The sequence below is a fragment of the Sodiomyces alkalinus genome (assembly GCF_003711515.1).
Source record: "Sodiomyces alkalinus F11 unplaced genomic scaffold SODALscaffold_2, whole genome shotgun sequence".
NCBI classification, from domain to species: Eukaryota; Fungi; Ascomycota; class Sordariomycetes; order Glomerellales; family Plectosphaerellaceae; genus Sodiomyces; species Sodiomyces alkalinus.
This window is the reverse complement of record NW_021167080.1, coordinates 2,770,444-2,786,746: the sequence shown is the minus strand read 5'-3', so window position 1 is coordinate 2,786,746 and position 16,303 is coordinate 2,770,444. Positions and strand designations below refer to the sequence as shown.

Below are 16,303 nucleotides of genomic sequence, written 5' to 3'. Positions count from 1 at the left end.
ACTACTGCGTAATTACCTATTACTGTGTAGTGATTGTGTAATTGAAACGATATTGTCATTTGCCGCGGTGAAATACCTTAATCAATGAATAAGAGGAGAAAAGTAAGGTATCAATGCACCAAAAGAGACATGGCGGTACCTTAGTTAGGATGAAAGACAAAAAGATAAACTCAAGTCGAAACTGCAAAAGTTTATTGACAGGAGTGGGATTTGAACCCACGAGGGTTGCCCCACCAGGAAGAGGATAATATATGTTAAGGTGACCTTAACCTGGCGCCATAACCAACTCGGCCATCCTGCCATACAGATGATATGAACCTTCTTCTCAGGGCTGCATGTATAGCTTGGCGTATTTATTACATAATTCACATGAGCTTTGTCTCCACCATTACCCGCTCCAGACCTGCACTTTGGGAACTTGGATTTTTTTTTCTACCTGCAAGGCTGATCGAAGATCACAAGCAACCTTCCACCCCATCCGCGTCCTGTCGAGTCCCGCGCCGAATCTCCCGTACACCACTACATTTACGCCGTCGACATAACAATCGACAAGTGCAACGCGGGCATTGGTGCCGCCCTTTCTTTTTAAACCCGAGTACAGAGCCTTGCGAGGCCGCGCAACACCGCGACGATGGATGGCACTGAAGGGCAGAATAAGGAGGTGGTCCGTCTATGGCGAGCATGGAGGACGGTTCACGAGTTGGTACACGACAGGGTATGCACACGATACGAATTCTGCTTAACGTTCTCCCTGTTTGTTCGTCGGAGGACCTGCAAATGCCCGTCCGGTCACTGCGAACTTGGAAAAGCCCCCTCCCCTCCAGTCGTATCGGCGCAACAACTGACGATGGACCTGGCACCCAGGGATACGAACTGGCCGAATCCGAAATCAACATTCCTCTAGAGCGCTTCAAGCAAGAATTCACCTCCGCGGATGGCAGCCTTGAGTACGTTCAACCCTCCGTTACTTCCAACCACATATCTCCTTCGCATCAACTACAACCTCCCTTCCCTTCCTTCACCTCCAAGCACACATTGAACAGAATGACTTGCTGACGCTCACACCTTTTTTCTTTCGTTTTTCTCTTCTTTCACAGCCGCCACAAGCTCCAATTCTCAGCCCGCCCCTCAGACGAAACCCTTAAAAAGCACACCCCCGCCCCGACGCCGCAAAACCCCGATCCGGTCCCCGACATCGGCCCCATCTGGGTCGAGTTCATCGCGGACCAGTCCCTCGGCGTAGCCCGCATCCGCGAGTTCCTGACCCACGTGGTCGGCAACCACTACAAGGCCGGCATCATGGTGACGCACGCCGCGCTGACCGCCTCGGCCCGCAAGAGCCTCATGACCGTCGAGAACTTCGCCCGCATCGAGTGCTTCCTCGAGGAGGACCTCCTCGTCAACATCACCCACCACGAGCTCGTCCCCAGACACATCGTCCTCTCCCGCGACGAGAAGGCCGCCCTCCTCCGCCGCTACCGCCTCAAGGAGACCCAGCTGCCCCGTATCCTGCAGAAGGATCCCGTCGCGCGCTATCTCGGCCTCAAGCGCGGCCAGGTCGTCAAGATTGTTCGCACCTCCGAGACGGCGGGTCGGTATGCCAGTTATCGGCTCTGCGTGTAAATGGGGATGGGGGGGTTTTTGGACAGGTTGGCACGGAGTCTTGAGGAGGGGGAAAACCGGCTATGTTCCTTGTTATGGGCAGCTGGAATCCCCCTTCTCAAAGGACCCAAAAGGCAGTGCGTGCGGAAGGGACAGAGATGGTGGCGTTTTGCATGGCCTTAACTCTTTTATTTTTCGCGTTTGGCGTTCAGGAGAAGGTGAAAAAGTTCCATGTATTTTTTGGTTCTTGGTATGTGACAAAGAGCTGTATACCATTTTTTTAATCTCCCGTCAAGACGTTGCTCTATACCAAGCTGGTCATAGCCCTGCCGGGTCATCCCTCTGCCAATGCGTCGCTCGCTGTATTTAAGAGTCCCTGGTCCCTGAACAGTGTGCTCACAGGACTTACCAGAGAACCTTATTAGGAGAACATGCCGGAGGTACTTATCATTCCTGGAGTTTGTTCATTATACGCCGAGACTCGAAGGCAAAGCCGTCGCAGTGAACCAAAGACTATAACAGGGATAACGAGAGACGAATTTCGGGCAGCCGGTCTAAATGAAGCCCTGACGCTCGAAAGCGAAGCCATTCGATTTGGTCGTCTGTCGCTACATTCGCGTCCTGGTCACTACAGATACAAGTCTAATAAACACTCGGAGCTCAAGGTACCACCAGCCCGTGGCGCAAACGTAGTCTTATCTCCTTCCCCTTCGGGTAGACTAATTGCCGACCCCAATAAGCACCAAGCGTCCGCTAGCGAGTCCCAGTCTGACGGAAATGAGAAGGGGGGGGGGGGGGTGAATCACGCCCATCGCCCATCAGGCTAGGCCATCCTCGTTGCATTCTTTTACCACCAAGTCGGAAATTCACGGCAATAAAATGACTTTACAGTTTGCCCGGCATAGTTATCCATAAACCATCTCTCCCGAGCAAACACCGCCGAGGCTCGCGCCGGTCATTTGCAAAGGGGAGCAAGTTGTCGAAAACAAAACAACCTATACGGTCCATTTACCAATTGAAAGAACGGAGTTAAGTCATTGTACTTTTGACCATGTCGAGAATAGATATAAGCCCACGACAATTACAAGGGACAACAAAAGGTCGTCGCCTGCTGTTCCAGCTGTATGTTGCAACACAAAACGGGCGGCCACTCCGGCGCCGCGAGGGGTATATATTTGCAAAACAAACAGGGGGGAAAAGGGAAAGAAAAAAAAAAGGATACTGACGTAGGGTTAAAATCCAGGGGCGTGCCATGACAAACATCCTCAAACGACGCAGTAGATGGGTGGTCTGTGAATGTCGTTGTCCGTAAGGGGAGATGGGAGCAAAAAAGAAACTCAAAAAGCCAAGCCCATATCCATCAGTGTCTCGTGATTAATGGCTTCATGTCGTAAAAAGAGCTCCGTCCCAAATTCCCGTCGTTGTTAGGTGGACAACAGTGTCCCCTTTCCTTTACATCCCCTGCACCTGATAACGCCAATCCACAGGCTCTAAACTCTAAACTCCATCCGAAAAGCCATTTTTCCGAAAGAGAACCGTTGTCCAAGTCATCATGATACATGGCCGTGTAACGCTAAGTAAAGATGCGTGTACGCAAAGTGTGTGCCGTAGGTGTGTGCGGGTGTGCGGACTTGTGGGTGTGTCCGAGTATGTAGTGAATGTTATGTGAGTGAATGCGGCGGCGTAGTATGTCGGAGGCTGGTGTCATTGGGTCGTAACGGAAAAGAAATAATACTAAGAAAAATCACTTGAGCAGTCCGCCGGCGTCGATCAATTCGGGTGCATCGGCTGACATCTGGTCGTAAACGGGGCGGTTCGTGTGATGACCGTGGGGCAAGGGTTGCATCTCGGTGGGGTTCTTCCGATCCTGACGAGCCGTAGAAGAGCTCGTGGGACTTAGCATCCCATTTATATCTTGGAGTACCGCCGTTGATCCTCTGCGTTGGCCCGATGACGAAGCCGGCTTTGCGGGCGATAACGGATCGACGTTGGAGACGTTACTGTCGTGTCTGTACTTGGAGCTGCTCGACTGGTCTTGTTCTTCCAGAAGACCCCCCACGTCAAAGAATGAAACTCTGTGAGGCGTGGCCGTCGAGTTGCTCCGCGAGGCCAGGGACCGTTCTCTTTGTAGCAGGGAGTCGTCGCTCCTCTCGCTGCTCTCCCCGTGGCCTTTGCTGAATCGGGGCGAATGCCAATGCTTCAGGTCGTCGCCGAATCGTTTAGCCAGCGGCGCCGGCATAAATTTGGGGAATTGGCCATCGTCGTGCTCCGCTTCCAGGGTGTGACGTAGCTCGGGATGGAGCCCTACGCCGATGTCCCTGACCAGATCCACGTCGCTGCCCCAATGCCGCTGCGCAATGGGACGTCTCGAGGTGAGGGTCCGATCGATCGAGTTGGCTGCCACCGAGCCGTACCGGAACTTTCCCTTCTTCACGCCTCGGTCTCGCACGAACGAGCCTAACACAAGGGAATTGGCGGCCGTTGTGGCGAACAAGAGCTCAACGGATGCGAGCAGGCTCCGCATTTGCTGGCTGCCGTGCTCCTGGATGATGTGAGGGACCCGGAACAGAGTAATCCCAACCACGACCAGGCTGAGAGAAAAAAGGAGGGTAAGCTGAACCTTCTTCTTGGTTCCTAATGCACTTTGGAGGATCATGGGGATGGGGAAGAAGACGAGCATGAGGTCGGTGAGGACGTTGCAGACGGCGAAAGTGATGAGCTGAGCATAGGCTTGCCGGCACTGACCGCCCGGGTCGGGCAGAACCTGCCAGTAGCCATGAAACGGCTGACATTCAGCTAGCGTGCTGATGAGGATGGCGACAAAAGTCACGCCAAGGGCACATCGAATGAACATGTGAGCCCGTGCGGCATAGCGTTCCGACGCGCTCTCCGTGAGTCGTCTGAAGTACTCCAGAATGGTTTCCTTCAAGATCCACAGTCTAGTTACAGGGGGAAAAGAACCGCGTTAGCAAATGGATCTAAGACCCTCCCGAGAGATGGAGGTTCCCGCCGCGCTGCCGAAAGGGCTTGACGAGGTGATGCTCCGGATTTCATAATTCTCAGTGGAACGGGGGACGGGGGACGGGGGACGGGGGTGCTGCTAAAGATAGTTTGGGACCACATACGTTGCCGCATAGAAAATGCGAGACGCCAGGACCAAACCGCTGGCGATTGTCTTTCGTTCCAAAGCCAGGGCCGTTAGGTTGACACCTTCCAACTGGGCGTTGTTGGTACCGTGGTGGAGAATGAAGTGCACACATCCCATTCGCAGATACATGGGAATCAAGGCGAGGGAAGCGATTCGATCTTCTCGGAAGAGCTTCTCGGATCGGATGAAGCGGCCGGTCACGCGCAGCAGAATAATGACGGTGCAGAAGATCGTTATCCACCAGCACACGAGAAGTGAAGGTTTGTCCTGCGCGGCGTCGCGGAGCGGAGGCGGATCCGAGTACAACATCTGGCAGAGGCCGACGTCCACGCCCGTCGTCCTCCGCAGAGGGCCCGACGAGCGGGGAAGAGAGACTAGTCGTCGCGGTTCAAATGGGGCCCAAGCAGGATCGATTGCAAGTTCGGCTCCTCAAAGTCGAATACACCCGGTTCATAACAATACGTGTACTTCGTTGGGGAGGGAATGATGAAAAGTATCGCCGGGTTCGTGGCGATTGCTTCTATGTCGGGTCAGGTCCGCCGTATTCTTGCCGAAGAATATGTTGATTCAAGCACATAAGCTATCCGGGTGGGATAAGACGGTGAGCAATGCGACATGGAAGGAAGGTTAAGCTGCTGGAGATGACTGCAAGCCAGGTGGTATCGTATCGAATGGAAGGTGGGTCTCGGTCGCAACTATATATGAGGTCCAGTCGAAAAGGGCGGTGATATTCCCATGTGGTCGTGATGGGACGTCGTTGTCGAAACGATGTGCCGTCAGTGTCAGTTGAGAAAGGAGGATGGGGGAGAAGATGACCGCAGTTGGTTGTTTTGAAGGAGAGCGAGCCGGGTGTCGTGAAGGAGAGATGCGCAGAGGGAGATAGGGAGGAAGAGGAGAGAGGACGAGTGGTTAATGGGGATCAGCTGCAATACACCCCGAGGAGCCAGATGAGGTTCGCTTGGCTTGTGGGCAGCTTGGCAACATGTTCGTACCGCTATCGAGCGGCATCGACTCGGACTTGAGGAGGAGGGGGCTGGATAACGGTGGGGGAATTAGGTGTGTACATAGGTTGTAAGTCGACAAAGAGCCACCCCGAGACCCCTGCTTCCACCCCGTCTCCGTAAGGGAAAATGGAGTTGCTACGCCCAGGGCAATTGGGCAGGGAGAGGGAGAATGAGATAATGGGGGGTGGAAGTGGAAGAGATGGGGGTGCGGATAGTAGCTATTACAGGACGCGCTCCGAAATCGATGGTCGATGGCGTGCAGTTCCTCGAGTCCTGACAAGCGGGAGACCGAGCGGCGACTGACTACCTACCTAGGTAAAATGCACGGATATTATCGTCCCAGCGCAATCGATCATCCAAGCTGCCTGCCTGCCACTCGGGATTTTGAGGCGTCACAGGCCGCCTTCTGTGGCTCTCACTCTCTTCGTTCGGCACACCGCGACAGTGATCATGGTGAAACCTCTCGAGACTCGAACCGAGTATCTACCCGTACGTACATGTACAACGTACGTGTAGTGTAGGGAGTACCTTCGTACATATGCGAGAATACATAAGGTCCATATAGGCTGTATCTGATTTTCGTGGGGGGTTCGGTCGACGGTGACACGGCACAACCCGTCCGTTATCACCGACGGTTACTGGGCGAGAGGGGGAATATCTCCTTGACTGCTCGACTCCCCGTTTTCCCGTTTTTCCCTCAAAAGCATATCATCTGGAGAGACGCAACGGAGTAAGCCGCGGCGTTCCACGAGGAAAAGCATACCTATCCTTTACGTATGTTCCCTCCATTCCGGCGGTGCGTATCAGTGGATGTGGTCTTCCTGGGTGCCCTGGATCTTGGCGGCACCCCATTCGTCATCGGTCCTCGCTTAGTTGCACGCGTTTCCTAAATAGCTCCCATCTCCGACTGCCTCTCACGTCTGCCACTTCAGATAAGCCGGCGTGAAAGAAGGGGGGGCCGATCCGTTGGGCCACTAAGCTCAAGGGACGAATTGTTAGTGGGTTGCGCTGAGGAACGGTAAACGTTCACCGTCGCCCATTGTCACCCACACGGCTCAATTTTCGGTTTGGTTCGTCCCCAAGGCACCCAGAGCACCCAGAGCAATGGTACCATCATTTTACAGAGGCATTCAGGGACTGTCCACCGCGCCACCACCTTTTTGAGATAACGAAGACGGGTCATTTCGCTCATTTCGCTCTGTTGGGCCTGAGTTGAGAGCAATCATCTGTATCATCGCAGTCACGGCTGCATTTACCCTAATACGCTGCTGTTGCTGGAAGGACCGAAACCATCCGAGAAACGCGGGGCGGTGCAACAGCCCCCTTCGTACGAACTCGAGAATCATTGACTTGAACAAGCGAAGCGACATGTGTGTTCTTATTAGTTACTTTGCAGTGGCTTTCTTTCTTTCGAGTGAGGCGGGCTTTTGAGGAAGACGCGGCCATATCGGACCTTGATATATTACTAGCGTGGGATTTATAGCGTCGAGAGACTCTAGGCGCCGGTCTTGTCTGGCACTTCATTTGTCAGTCAGCAAAGGAGGAGGCAGCGAGAGGCAGACATGTGACACACGGCCAAATCCCCCCTCGCACATGAAAGCAACCCCGACCAGGCGAGCCAAGGGGGGCCAAGGGGGGCCAAGGCGACCGAGCGAGCGGATTGGAATAGGGTTCAGACGAAGCAATGAACCTAAAAGGTATGGATAATAATTTACGTTTGTGCGGATACGTGTAAAGGAGTTTTCCGTCTCGCAGGACTCGGCTAGCCGTGAGTGGTCGGTCGGGTGCAGGAAGGATTCGGAGCGGCATTGTGCAATACCTACCAAGAAAGAAACCGAGGGCTCCTCTTTTGGATGGGGCAGGATTAATAACTTTGTAGGTGCACCGGCAGTCCTGGCCAAGTCATGAGAAGTGACGGGGACAGCTTCGCGTTGCTATGAATTTTGCGAGGAAGAAAATAAAAAGAGGATATTTTGCGGGGGGGGGAGTGAAAGAAGACGAGGAGCATCAATGCCTGCTTATACGTGTATGTAGGTATCCCCAACGTCACTTGGAGAAGTCAATTGCGCTCGATGATGGGAAGGGGCTGGCCGCTGGAGAAGGCGCAAGCGAGATGGTTTACACAGTGCGATGGGGTAACAAATACGGACTACGAGTCGAACCCCGTCTTTAAAGCTAAACCGTTCCAGGGGCCTACCCGCTCGATCTTCCTCCGGTGACGCCACTCCCACCAGCCTCCAGCGCCTCATGTTTCGACGAAAATACGTTGTACACGTGTAGCAGGGCCCGCTGATCGGGGTGATATGATTGGACAGCACTCGACGAATTGCGAAGTTATCCGTACATACGTGTACATACAACGTATCCCGATAGCGAGATCATCTGTTACCATTTCGGGCCTTCGGAAAGCCAAAATGCAAAGGCAATTGAGACCGTCATTGCATGTCCATTACCTTGGCTCTGTTTCAAGCTTGGGTGAGAAACACAAATAGGAAAGGATTACAATGTACTGTCTGTGCGTGCGAAAAGCAATATCTGGATCATGCATCGTGGCGCGTCTCTTGTCAAGATCAACGAAGATGCGGACAAATCAATCCATCCCCTAACGAGTTGCGTATTCATCACAACATACAGGTATCTACGGTAGCTAGCAAGGTTCTATCCTTGCCACGGGTTCCTACAATGTACGCACGGTGCCTTATCTCACATCACCTTTGGTGCCCGTCCATGCCACGCGACACCCCCGTAAGTGGCTAATTCGGCGATGCCTCGATTCTAAATATATCAAAAAGCCTCCCCGAACTTGGTTCGCACTTAATTTAACCCTTCCTTTATCCGAACATTTCGTATAAAGTAAAAAGTCGTAATTTCATTCACACTCCCCTTATTTAAGCAACGAGGATACGGCTATCAATTATTACTTCGTAGTTATAGGTTATAGTAGGTAGGTGGTCAAGGAGTCAACCCCTGGAACGCTACGCATAAGACGGATAGTAGTTGATTCTCTGCCTTCGACTTCCTCCCGTCAAATCTTCTCCATTGCATTCATCTTTTTTCTGTCTTGTTTTGGGGGAGAAGACGATTGTGATCGTCTATAAGGAGAACGCCGATACATTGTCTCCTGGCGCCGTACATGCACGGGAGCATCGCCCCCCCCCCCCCCCATTCTTCGCCTCGTCGATTATCCACCTCGCTTTTGGAACGTGTAAGAAGAAAAGTATTTATTTGTAATTATAGAAAGAAAAGAAAAATAACAATAAAAGCAAAGTATCTGGGCATCTTGTTCTGGAATGTGGACTACAACGAATTGCCGTGGAATGCGTCTCCCCTCAGCTCCGGCTCCGGCATCTTCACTTACACCCCCTTTCTTCATCTGCCGAATGCTATAACAACGTTCTTTGTCTCTTCGTACTTCCTCTACCCCCCCACCGTCTTAGAGGAGGCTCACCTATTAGCCCCGACCTTCAGTCGATTAACCTTTCAAGGCCGAACGTCTGGAATTTTTAGTTATTACCTCCGTCTAAATAGGACGTAGATGGGAGCTACCCCCTTAAGGTAGTCCAGCATAGAACAAACTAGGCCAACCCAAGATCGGCCACAATGCCCTTGATAGCTCCCTTATCCGCACGTCCCCAGTCCACCCCCTTCAGCCGTGCCGCGGTATCGTCGTCCTCACCCTCGCAGAACAACATCCACAACTCATCAATAACCACGCTCCGAACGCGGGGCCACGGATGGTGAAGTAATGCCCCCAAACGTTTCCTCGCCTCTCTGATTCCCTCGCGCCGCTTCTCGGCCAGGCCATCCCCGTCAACCTCCGCCTCCCTCTCTTGCGCTTTCTCCAAGGACGCCACGCCGCCATACACCCGCACACACGCCTCCAGCTTCCGCACGCTACCCGACTTATATCCTGCTTTCTGCACGAGAAGGCACAACCTTTTCAGATCGATGGTCCTGCACCGCGCAAACAGCCCGACGTGGAATAGAAACGCAACCACCTCGACCGTCGGGACCAACATGCGGTCCTGGCCCTGCCGAGCCGCCAGGTTGTGCACGAGCCCGGCGCACACCGCTTCCAGGTGCTCGGGCGCCTCGTCGCAAAACGCCGTCAACGCCGCCCGCGAGGCGATCACCAGGTCTTCGTTCCCCGTATCCGCAGAGGTGACGTAGCCGGCTAGCAGTTCCGCCATCCACGCCTGCGGCTCTTCCGCCGCCATCTCCGAAACCAGCGGGTGGATGGCGTCCCGTTTGGTGCACAGGGAGAGTAGCTCGTGGAAGTAAACACGGGACGAGAAGGTCAGTTTGACGAAGGTCGAGGCATGGCTAATGTGCATTTTGAATAGGGACTGGGTTAGTCCATGTCTGCTCCCACGAGGGGATGTCATGAAAACGCGGATTGGGGGGGCACAAACCTGGGTAGTAACGTCAGCCCCAGGACAGCTTGCGCCACCGTGCGAACGCGGTCCAGCTTCTCCGCCGCCAGGCGCATGACCCGGAGGAACAGCTTCGACACCGCCACCCGTAGGTTGTCGCTTTGCTGCTCTCGCATGGCCGTTTCCAGACACAGCCAGATGCGTTTCGTCGCGCGTAGCGCCTCGAGCCGCACGTGCGAGCCCACGTCGCCGCGAGCATTGGTCGTGTAGTCGTTCAGGCCCTCGGCCAGCAGGTCCAGGAACACCAGGGGCTGGTCTCGGAGCACCACGCTCTGCGACAAGCTCTGGAGGATGGCGACGCGTGTGTCGATATCCGTATCGGCAGCCCACCGTGCCAAGATGGCACCGCTAGTCACGTCGTCGTCATCAGATCTCTTTTTACCTTGAGACTGCCTAGTAACAATGGGGTGCGCCGCGGTAAGGGCAAAGAAGTAACCGGTCTCGTGTGTCGTACGTGATGTCGGTCTGTGTCGAATAGTGTTGGCCCATTGCTTGGTAATTTGGTCCCGTTCTGCCGGCCGCGAGAAGGCCAGGAGAATCAAGGCCGCCTCGGAAGCAGCGCTAATTACTTCCTTCTCGGGACGGCTCAGGCCTGAAGTGACGACCGGATGAAACTTGGAGACGAGACCTTGGACTGCGGCGGGTATAGAATCCAGAGAATCGACTGCCGTGACAACATCCAGTAAATCCTGGGTTCTGTCTGTGGCCACGACCTGGGAGCCTGGCTTCAGTGTCCTGTTTGGAAGGGTTGGCCAGGCACTGGCAATGCAAGCAGCCTGGAGAACAGGGACGGACGAAACGATCAGTCGGTTCGCTGCCTCAACAACCAGTTCCGGTCGGCGGTATTTCGCGTCTATAGAATCTTGGAGAATGGCTGTCAGTTCCTGGATGATGCTACCAACCATGGTGGCTTCAGTCATGGTAGAGATGCCGTCCTCTAATTGTCCACCTAGTATTTCTGGGAACCGGTCCAGGATGGACGAAATACAAAGCAGCAAGCCATGACGTTCTTCGACCTGCCTAGTCTGAAGCGAACGAAGGCGTCGAAGAACCATGTCGATGGAAGCACGAGCCTGTTCAAGCGAGTCGGTCCCCTGCGAAGATTGGGAAAGCTCAAGCGTCAATGACCCAAATGATGCCGCGGCCACGCGTCGAGCCCCCGCATCCGGGTCGCCCACTCCTCGCCAGCCCATCAATCCGTCGAGTAGGGCGTGACCATACTGATTCCACAGCTTGGTCGTACCGAGGGCAACCTCATGTATCGCCCTGGAGCGGAGGGCGACGGCGTGGTAGTCCACGGTCTGCACGACCCAGATGGCCTGCTTGACCGTATCCGGGTGCCTTCCGATGAGTTCCTGTAAAGCCGCAGAAGCGCCGCGGCGAATATTGCCCGAGGAGTCGAGCGACCCTGCAGCAACCAACTCGGTAGCAAGGACCTGCAGGATAGACGCATCCGCGGAGTGCACTCTAGCAGCGACGACGGACTTGGTGGGGACCGCCAGGAGTTCCTGCGTCGTGTACCGGCGAGCGAGGGCCCAGATGCCGAAACAGGCGGCGTCTCGGACATTGGTGCCGATGGAACCCCCCGACGTGCTACGTTTTTCGAAGGAGAGGCCGAGGAGCAGGCCATGGATGATGTCGGGAAGCCGCTCCGCCGGCGGGGACCTTCGGTAGAGAAGATGCGACAGGGTCAGCGTCAAGCCGTGCCACTCCAGGGGGTCCACGGCCGCCAGGTCCCTCGTCGGGGCCGCGTCCGGTTTTGTGGGGTTCTTCACCCAGAGGACGTTCCGGTTCAGCGACTCGAGCACGGCCTCGACGACTTGCTCGGCCATGTCCGGGTCGAGCTTGAGGGCGATTATGCTCAGCGCTTTACTGGCCGCGAGGCGCACGGGGGTGTCGTTGTCGGCGAGGCATTCGAGCAAGTAGCTGATCGAGTTCTCCACCAGCTCCATGCCGGCGGCCATGTCCCGGCTCGATTGGCGGAGGACGAGGGTCGCAACGGATCGAATGACCTTGATTACCATCTTGCGGGCAACGGCATACGACCGGATGGCGACAGCTAGAGGGCTCTCTTCCGCCGAGATTGCGTACACGGCGTTGAAGACAGCCAAGAGGTGCTTGTCCATGTCGGATGTGTCGACGGAGGACTTCAGCAAGCTAGCAAGGAAGGACAGGACGCCGATGTAAAAGTAGGGCTGTTCCGAAGGGCCCTCGGCCTTCTGGGGTCGTAACGAGACGAGAGCCCAGTTTACTAAAGCGTCGAGAACGCCGAGCTGCTGCATGTCTCTCCTCATAGCCATCCGGACGAGTAAATCACGGGCGCCATCCCGTTCCTTGCCCGGCGATGCCAGGTACTTGACGGCCAGGGGCAGGACTCGAACGGCGATCCCCGGAAGCTGCTCGGGCCAGCGGAAGCCTGGGAGAGATGGAATGGCTGCGTCTTCGGGGTTGTTCTCGGCAGACGAGATGGAGGCCAGGTCGAAGGGTGCCAGGAGCAAGTGCGACAACCACAAAAGGACGATGTAGCGCTCCTGCCACACCCACTCCCGTTGTGATGAGTTGACCCCATTGACCTCATCGGACTGGGGATGCGGAGAGTGTGGAGAGTCGGGCGTCGTGGCAGACGTGATGGATGATGGCTGCGAGGCGCTGCGTTCGGCAGATTCCAGGGCAAGGAGTAGGGGCTCGAGATGGCGGGCTTCGACGGGGAGGAAGCGGAGGATGACTGCCGGGCCACGAACCTTGGCCAACGTGTAGAGCAGCTTGCAGATGGCGGCGGGGAGAGTCTCGAGAAGCTGTGAGCGTGCCGTCGAGACGCGGGAGAGTCTCGTTCGTCGGTGGCCCTGGGAATACAAGTGCTCTAGATATGATGAGGCCAGGAGGGGCAGCCATCGGGGGAGATGCGGGTCAAGCAGCTGGGGAAGCTCTTGGAAAGGGTCAAGGAGCTTAGGAAAGGGGTGGTTGAGATTAGCTAGTGACTCTACACATTCGTTCCGGTAATATATAAAGGACTCACAGTAGATGTCAACCTCGTCGTCTCCCCTGTTCGGACACGCGAGCGGAGTTTCCCGTTGGGTTTCCTGAGAAAGCCGGGCAAAGAGCGACCAAAGTCGGCAATCAAGTCGCTCGAGACTTTCTGTAATTTAATGTCCCAGTCCTGCTCAGGGGCATCCATCTTAACTTGTGCGGCCCGAGTCGTTGGCGTCTTCACCGTCCCTTTTCCAAGACACGACACCACAACCACCGTCCAACGATGCCGCTATTTTGCCCCTGCGGTGCGTTACTGTAGCGTTGTGAATCTTGGACGTTGAAGTTTCGGACAGGTTGGGTCTCTCACTTTCGTCTTATGATTTAGTGCACTTCAGACGCTACCTATCTTGACCTGCGAACGAGATGAGAACGTTGTTTGAAAGTGGTATAATTGTGTTTGAGGTTGTCGATGTGATGAACTGGCTGAGATGGGGATTAAGGTCAGGGAAGGTACCTAGGTATCTGCCTAAGGTAGGTACCTACGTACCGAATATGTCGTCCCAACAGTCCTGCACAGTTACAATAACACATAATTATCTCAGTCAATTTACCCTTCAAATTTGACCCTATTTTTGACCGTTCTTATCGTATTTACTCTTTACGGATACGCTATATCGACGCCTAGCCCCGAAGAAGCCGGTATAAAATAAAAGGATCTTAACTAATAGATCGGAAGAGGTATCTTTTTTCCCGATTACTAAGGGCTCATAGCCGCCCTGAGCGAGGAAGTGACTAGGCTGATTTTTGGTTCTGATACCGTTTATATATACTATAGGCAGTGGTGGGGGAAACCCCTTCGCGCTACGCGATCTGTTAATAGGTTAAGCCTATCTCGCGTAGCGTTATAATCTCCGTCCTCTTATAAGGCGAATAGTGCTGTTTAGGGGTCCGTGGCTGTTATTCTTCTATAGTTATAGCTGTTTAAAGATCGAGGTGGTGATGATTGTGAACGCGTTGGACGCGTTGGTGTTGGGTTTCATACCGAAATTTTGCTAACCCACTGTATATAACATGGACATATAGTATCGTCAAGGGAGGGACACATGCCAGTCTATATTTAACCATCTAATGCCCTCAAAACCTGCCCATGGCCAAGAAAGAATCAGTATCTCCGTCCTTTCTAGCATGCTTTGTGGGCCTCAATCCCTCCAGATTAGAAGACCGCCACAGCGAACATGACGGCCAGGCAGGCCGCACTGAAAGTCAGAGACGATGCGCCCGCCTCGACGGGGGGTCCGTCTTCATCTTCATCGCCGGTAGCGACAGGGGGCGGGACTATGGTGGTGGCGTTGCCTCCCTCACCGGGCTGAGTAGGCACCGGCTCCTCTGGTGGTGCGGGGGAATCAGTTGGCACAGATGGGGGAGGCATAACACCACCGTCATCTGTGGGGGTGGCGTCGTCATCGTGACCCTCGTCGTCATCGTGACCCTCGTCGTCATCGTGACCCTCGTCGTCATCGTGACCCTCGTCGTCATCGTGACCCTCGTCGTCATCGTGACCCTCGCCATCACCGTGGCCATCGTCATCGTGACCCTCGTCATCACCGTGGCCATCGTCGCCGTGGTCCCCGTCACCGGTGGGCTCAGGGACGTGGGGAGACTCGGTGACGGTGGGCGCTGGTTCATCATCATCATCATCATCATCACCACCATCGTGACCGTCATCGCCGTTATCGTCTTCGGGGCTCGTGGGACCCGGCACGGCACCGCCATCGGTCTCGGTGGGAGCCTGAGTGCCGGTGGTCGGGGCAGCAGACGAAGGGGGAGGCGCGGGAGCATCGCAGGTGAGGTCGAACAGGGGCTGGGTAGTCACATCCGAGCCGATGATGCCGAAGCTGGGACTGGACGCAAAAGGCGCGCTGTCCTGCAGGGTGTACCACCAAATATTGGTCTCGCCGAACAGCGGGCAGCCGACGTCCTTCCAGAAGATCTCGGCGTTCTCGGCCGAGGGAACGGCCTGGCCGACGGTGGCGCCGCTCACGGGCCAGCCCACCTCCGTGATCCAGATGGGCTTGTTCCCAACGGCGTTGCGGGCGCGGCCCAAAGCACGGTCGAAGAGGCTCTTGCCGTTGGAGACGTCGTTGTCCTGGTTCGCCTCCCAGTAGGCGAAGCCGTTGAAGCCGATGAAGTCGGAGGCGTCGATCACCGCCTGGTTGCTGCTGTTGTCCCAGGCCGTCCACGTGTCGACGTGGCCGATGGGGTAATTGGCGAAGGGGGTCCCCTGGATGGCGTCGCGGACTCGCTCGAAGTAGCCAACGAGGGTGTCCGGGTTGGCGCCGGGGTTCTCGCCGGCTTCGATACCAGTGGGCGAGTTGCGGTACAGGTCCTCGCTGCCTACGGAGATGCCGGCAATCAGGCCGTCCAGTTGATCGCCGTACTGCGCAATGGTCCTGCGCAGAGCCTCGAGCTCGTTGGCGAACACGTCGGCGCCAGCGGAGGCCCAGATGCCGAGGAGCAGGGAAGTGCCGGTGTTAATGGCGGCAGGGATGGCCGAGATGGGGTCGTTGGCGGTGCCAGCTTGCTACATCAACTTGTCAGTGAGAGTTCAGGCCATACTGCAAAATAACGTGCCGATGGTCTGGTGCGCTAGTCTGTCGGTCTGTAGTCCCAACTTACAACCATGGTGTACAGTCGGGCGCTGGTGAACCCGCCATCGGTGCCGTCGAGGTTGGCGGCAGCTCCGAAGAGAGCCTCGAAATCCGCCTGAGTCTTGGGACTTCCGTCGGTAAAAACGTTGCCATAGTTGAACCCTTGGAAGGCGGCCCTGGCAGTTGAGATGGCAGCCGCAAGGGCCGCCAATGTGGAGAGTGTATGCATGGTGTTCGTAATTAGTAGGAACGGAGGGCTGAGGATCCTCGGTAGTCGACCTTCAGACGAGCAGGGTGCCCGCTTCTAACAAAGGGATAATATCCCGGAGTAACCGTACGTGTAGTTGAGGCACGAGCGAGAGTCGGTGATATGCCTGACGATGAGTGCGACAGGTATACGCTAAAAACGAAGGTATGCCGTTGCTTGCACCTTTGAGATCGAGTCTATAAGGTAAAGCGACTTGAGACAAAATATCGGGAGAGGGAAGAGGGGGGGGG

General features: G+C 55.3%; 5 protein-coding genes and 1 non-coding gene across 6 annotated transcripts; 1 reads left to right on the top strand and 5 right to left on the bottom strand.

The window, feature by feature from the left end:
• Positions 1-195: 195 nt before the first annotated feature.
• Positions 196-301, bottom strand: SODALDRAFT_t50. The gene has a single exon. It is a non-coding gene; the product is annotated as a tRNA-Leu (tRNA).
• Positions 302-449: 148 nt separating this feature from the next.
• On the top strand, positions 450-2,065 carry SODALDRAFT_330410 (RNA polymerase Rpb5 domain-containing protein). The gene is made up of 3 exons (XM_028611189.1): positions 450-715; positions 865-947; positions 1,098-2,065. Exons 1-3 carry the CDS (start codon positions 632-634, stop codon positions 1,621-1,623), a joined length of 693 nt encoding a protein of 230 aa, XP_028468475.1. The 5' UTR covers positions 450-631; the 3' UTR covers positions 1,624-2,065.
• A 1,130-nt stretch (positions 2,066-3,195) lies between these two features.
• Positions 3,196-5,225, bottom strand: SODALDRAFT_376440 (hypothetical protein). Its single transcript, XM_028614815.1, has 2 exons — positions 4,728-5,225; positions 3,196-4,541 (listed from the first exon to the last, which is right to left on the bottom strand). The coding sequence occupies exons 1-2, from the start codon at positions 5,057-5,059 to the stop codon at positions 3,347-3,349; spliced, it is 1,527 nt and encodes a 508-aa protein (XP_028468474.1). The 5' UTR covers positions 5,060-5,225; the 3' UTR covers positions 3,196-3,346.
• A 2,291-nt stretch (positions 5,226-7,516) lies between these two features.
• Positions 7,517-8,193, bottom strand: SODALDRAFT_356677 (hypothetical protein; the record flags this gene model as incomplete). Its single annotated transcript, XM_028613929.1, has 5 exons — positions 7,517-7,573; positions 7,640-7,688; positions 7,805-7,847; positions 7,986-8,071; positions 8,144-8,193. The coding sequence occupies 5 exons, from the start codon at positions 8,191-8,193 to the stop codon at positions 7,517-7,519; spliced, it is 285 nt and encodes a 94-aa protein (XP_028468473.1).
• Positions 8,194-9,329: 1,136 nt separating this feature from the next.
• SODALDRAFT_307042 (hypothetical protein) lies at positions 9,330-13,619 on the bottom strand (the record flags this gene model as incomplete). The annotated part of the gene is made up of 4 exons (XM_028609054.1): positions 13,204-13,619; positions 10,167-13,132; positions 9,570-10,077; positions 9,330-9,533 (listed from the first exon to the last, which is right to left on the bottom strand). The coding sequence occupies exons 1-4, from the start codon at positions 13,360-13,362 to the stop codon at positions 9,330-9,332; spliced, it is 3,837 nt and encodes a 1,278-aa protein (XP_028468472.1). The 5' UTR covers positions 13,363-13,619.
• Positions 13,620-14,370: 751 nt separating this feature from the next.
• On the bottom strand, positions 14,371-16,297 carry SODALDRAFT_342996 (glycoside hydrolase; the record flags this gene model as incomplete). Its single annotated transcript, XM_028613107.1, has 3 exons — positions 15,834-16,297; positions 14,730-15,738; positions 14,371-14,600 (listed from the first exon to the last, which is right to left on the bottom strand). The coding sequence occupies exons 1-3, from the start codon at positions 16,032-16,034 to the stop codon at positions 14,371-14,373; spliced, it is 1,440 nt and encodes a 479-aa protein (XP_028468471.1). The 5' UTR covers positions 16,035-16,297.
• Positions 16,298-16,303: the final 6 nt, after the last annotated feature.

Coding starts and splice junctions, on each gene's coding strand:
- SODALDRAFT_330410 (XM_028611189.1), top strand. CDS start 632: ATGGATGGCACTGAAGGGCAGAATAAGGAGGTGGTCCGTCTATGGCGA. Junction 716..864: donor ACGAGTTGGTACACGACAGG/GTATGCACACGA, acceptor CCTGGCACCCAG/GGATACGAACTGGCCGAATC. Junction 948..1,097: donor TCCGCGGATGGCAGCCTTGA/GTACGTTCAACC, acceptor CTTCTTTCACAG/CCGCCACAAGCTCCAATTCT.
- SODALDRAFT_376440 (XM_028614815.1), bottom strand. CDS start 5,059: ATGTTGTACTCGGATCCGCCTCCGCTCCGCGACGCCGCGCAGGACAAA. Junction 4,542..4,727: donor CGCATTTTCTATGCGGCAAC/GTATGTGGTCCC, acceptor CCCTGTAACTAG/ACTGTGGATCTTGAAGGAAA.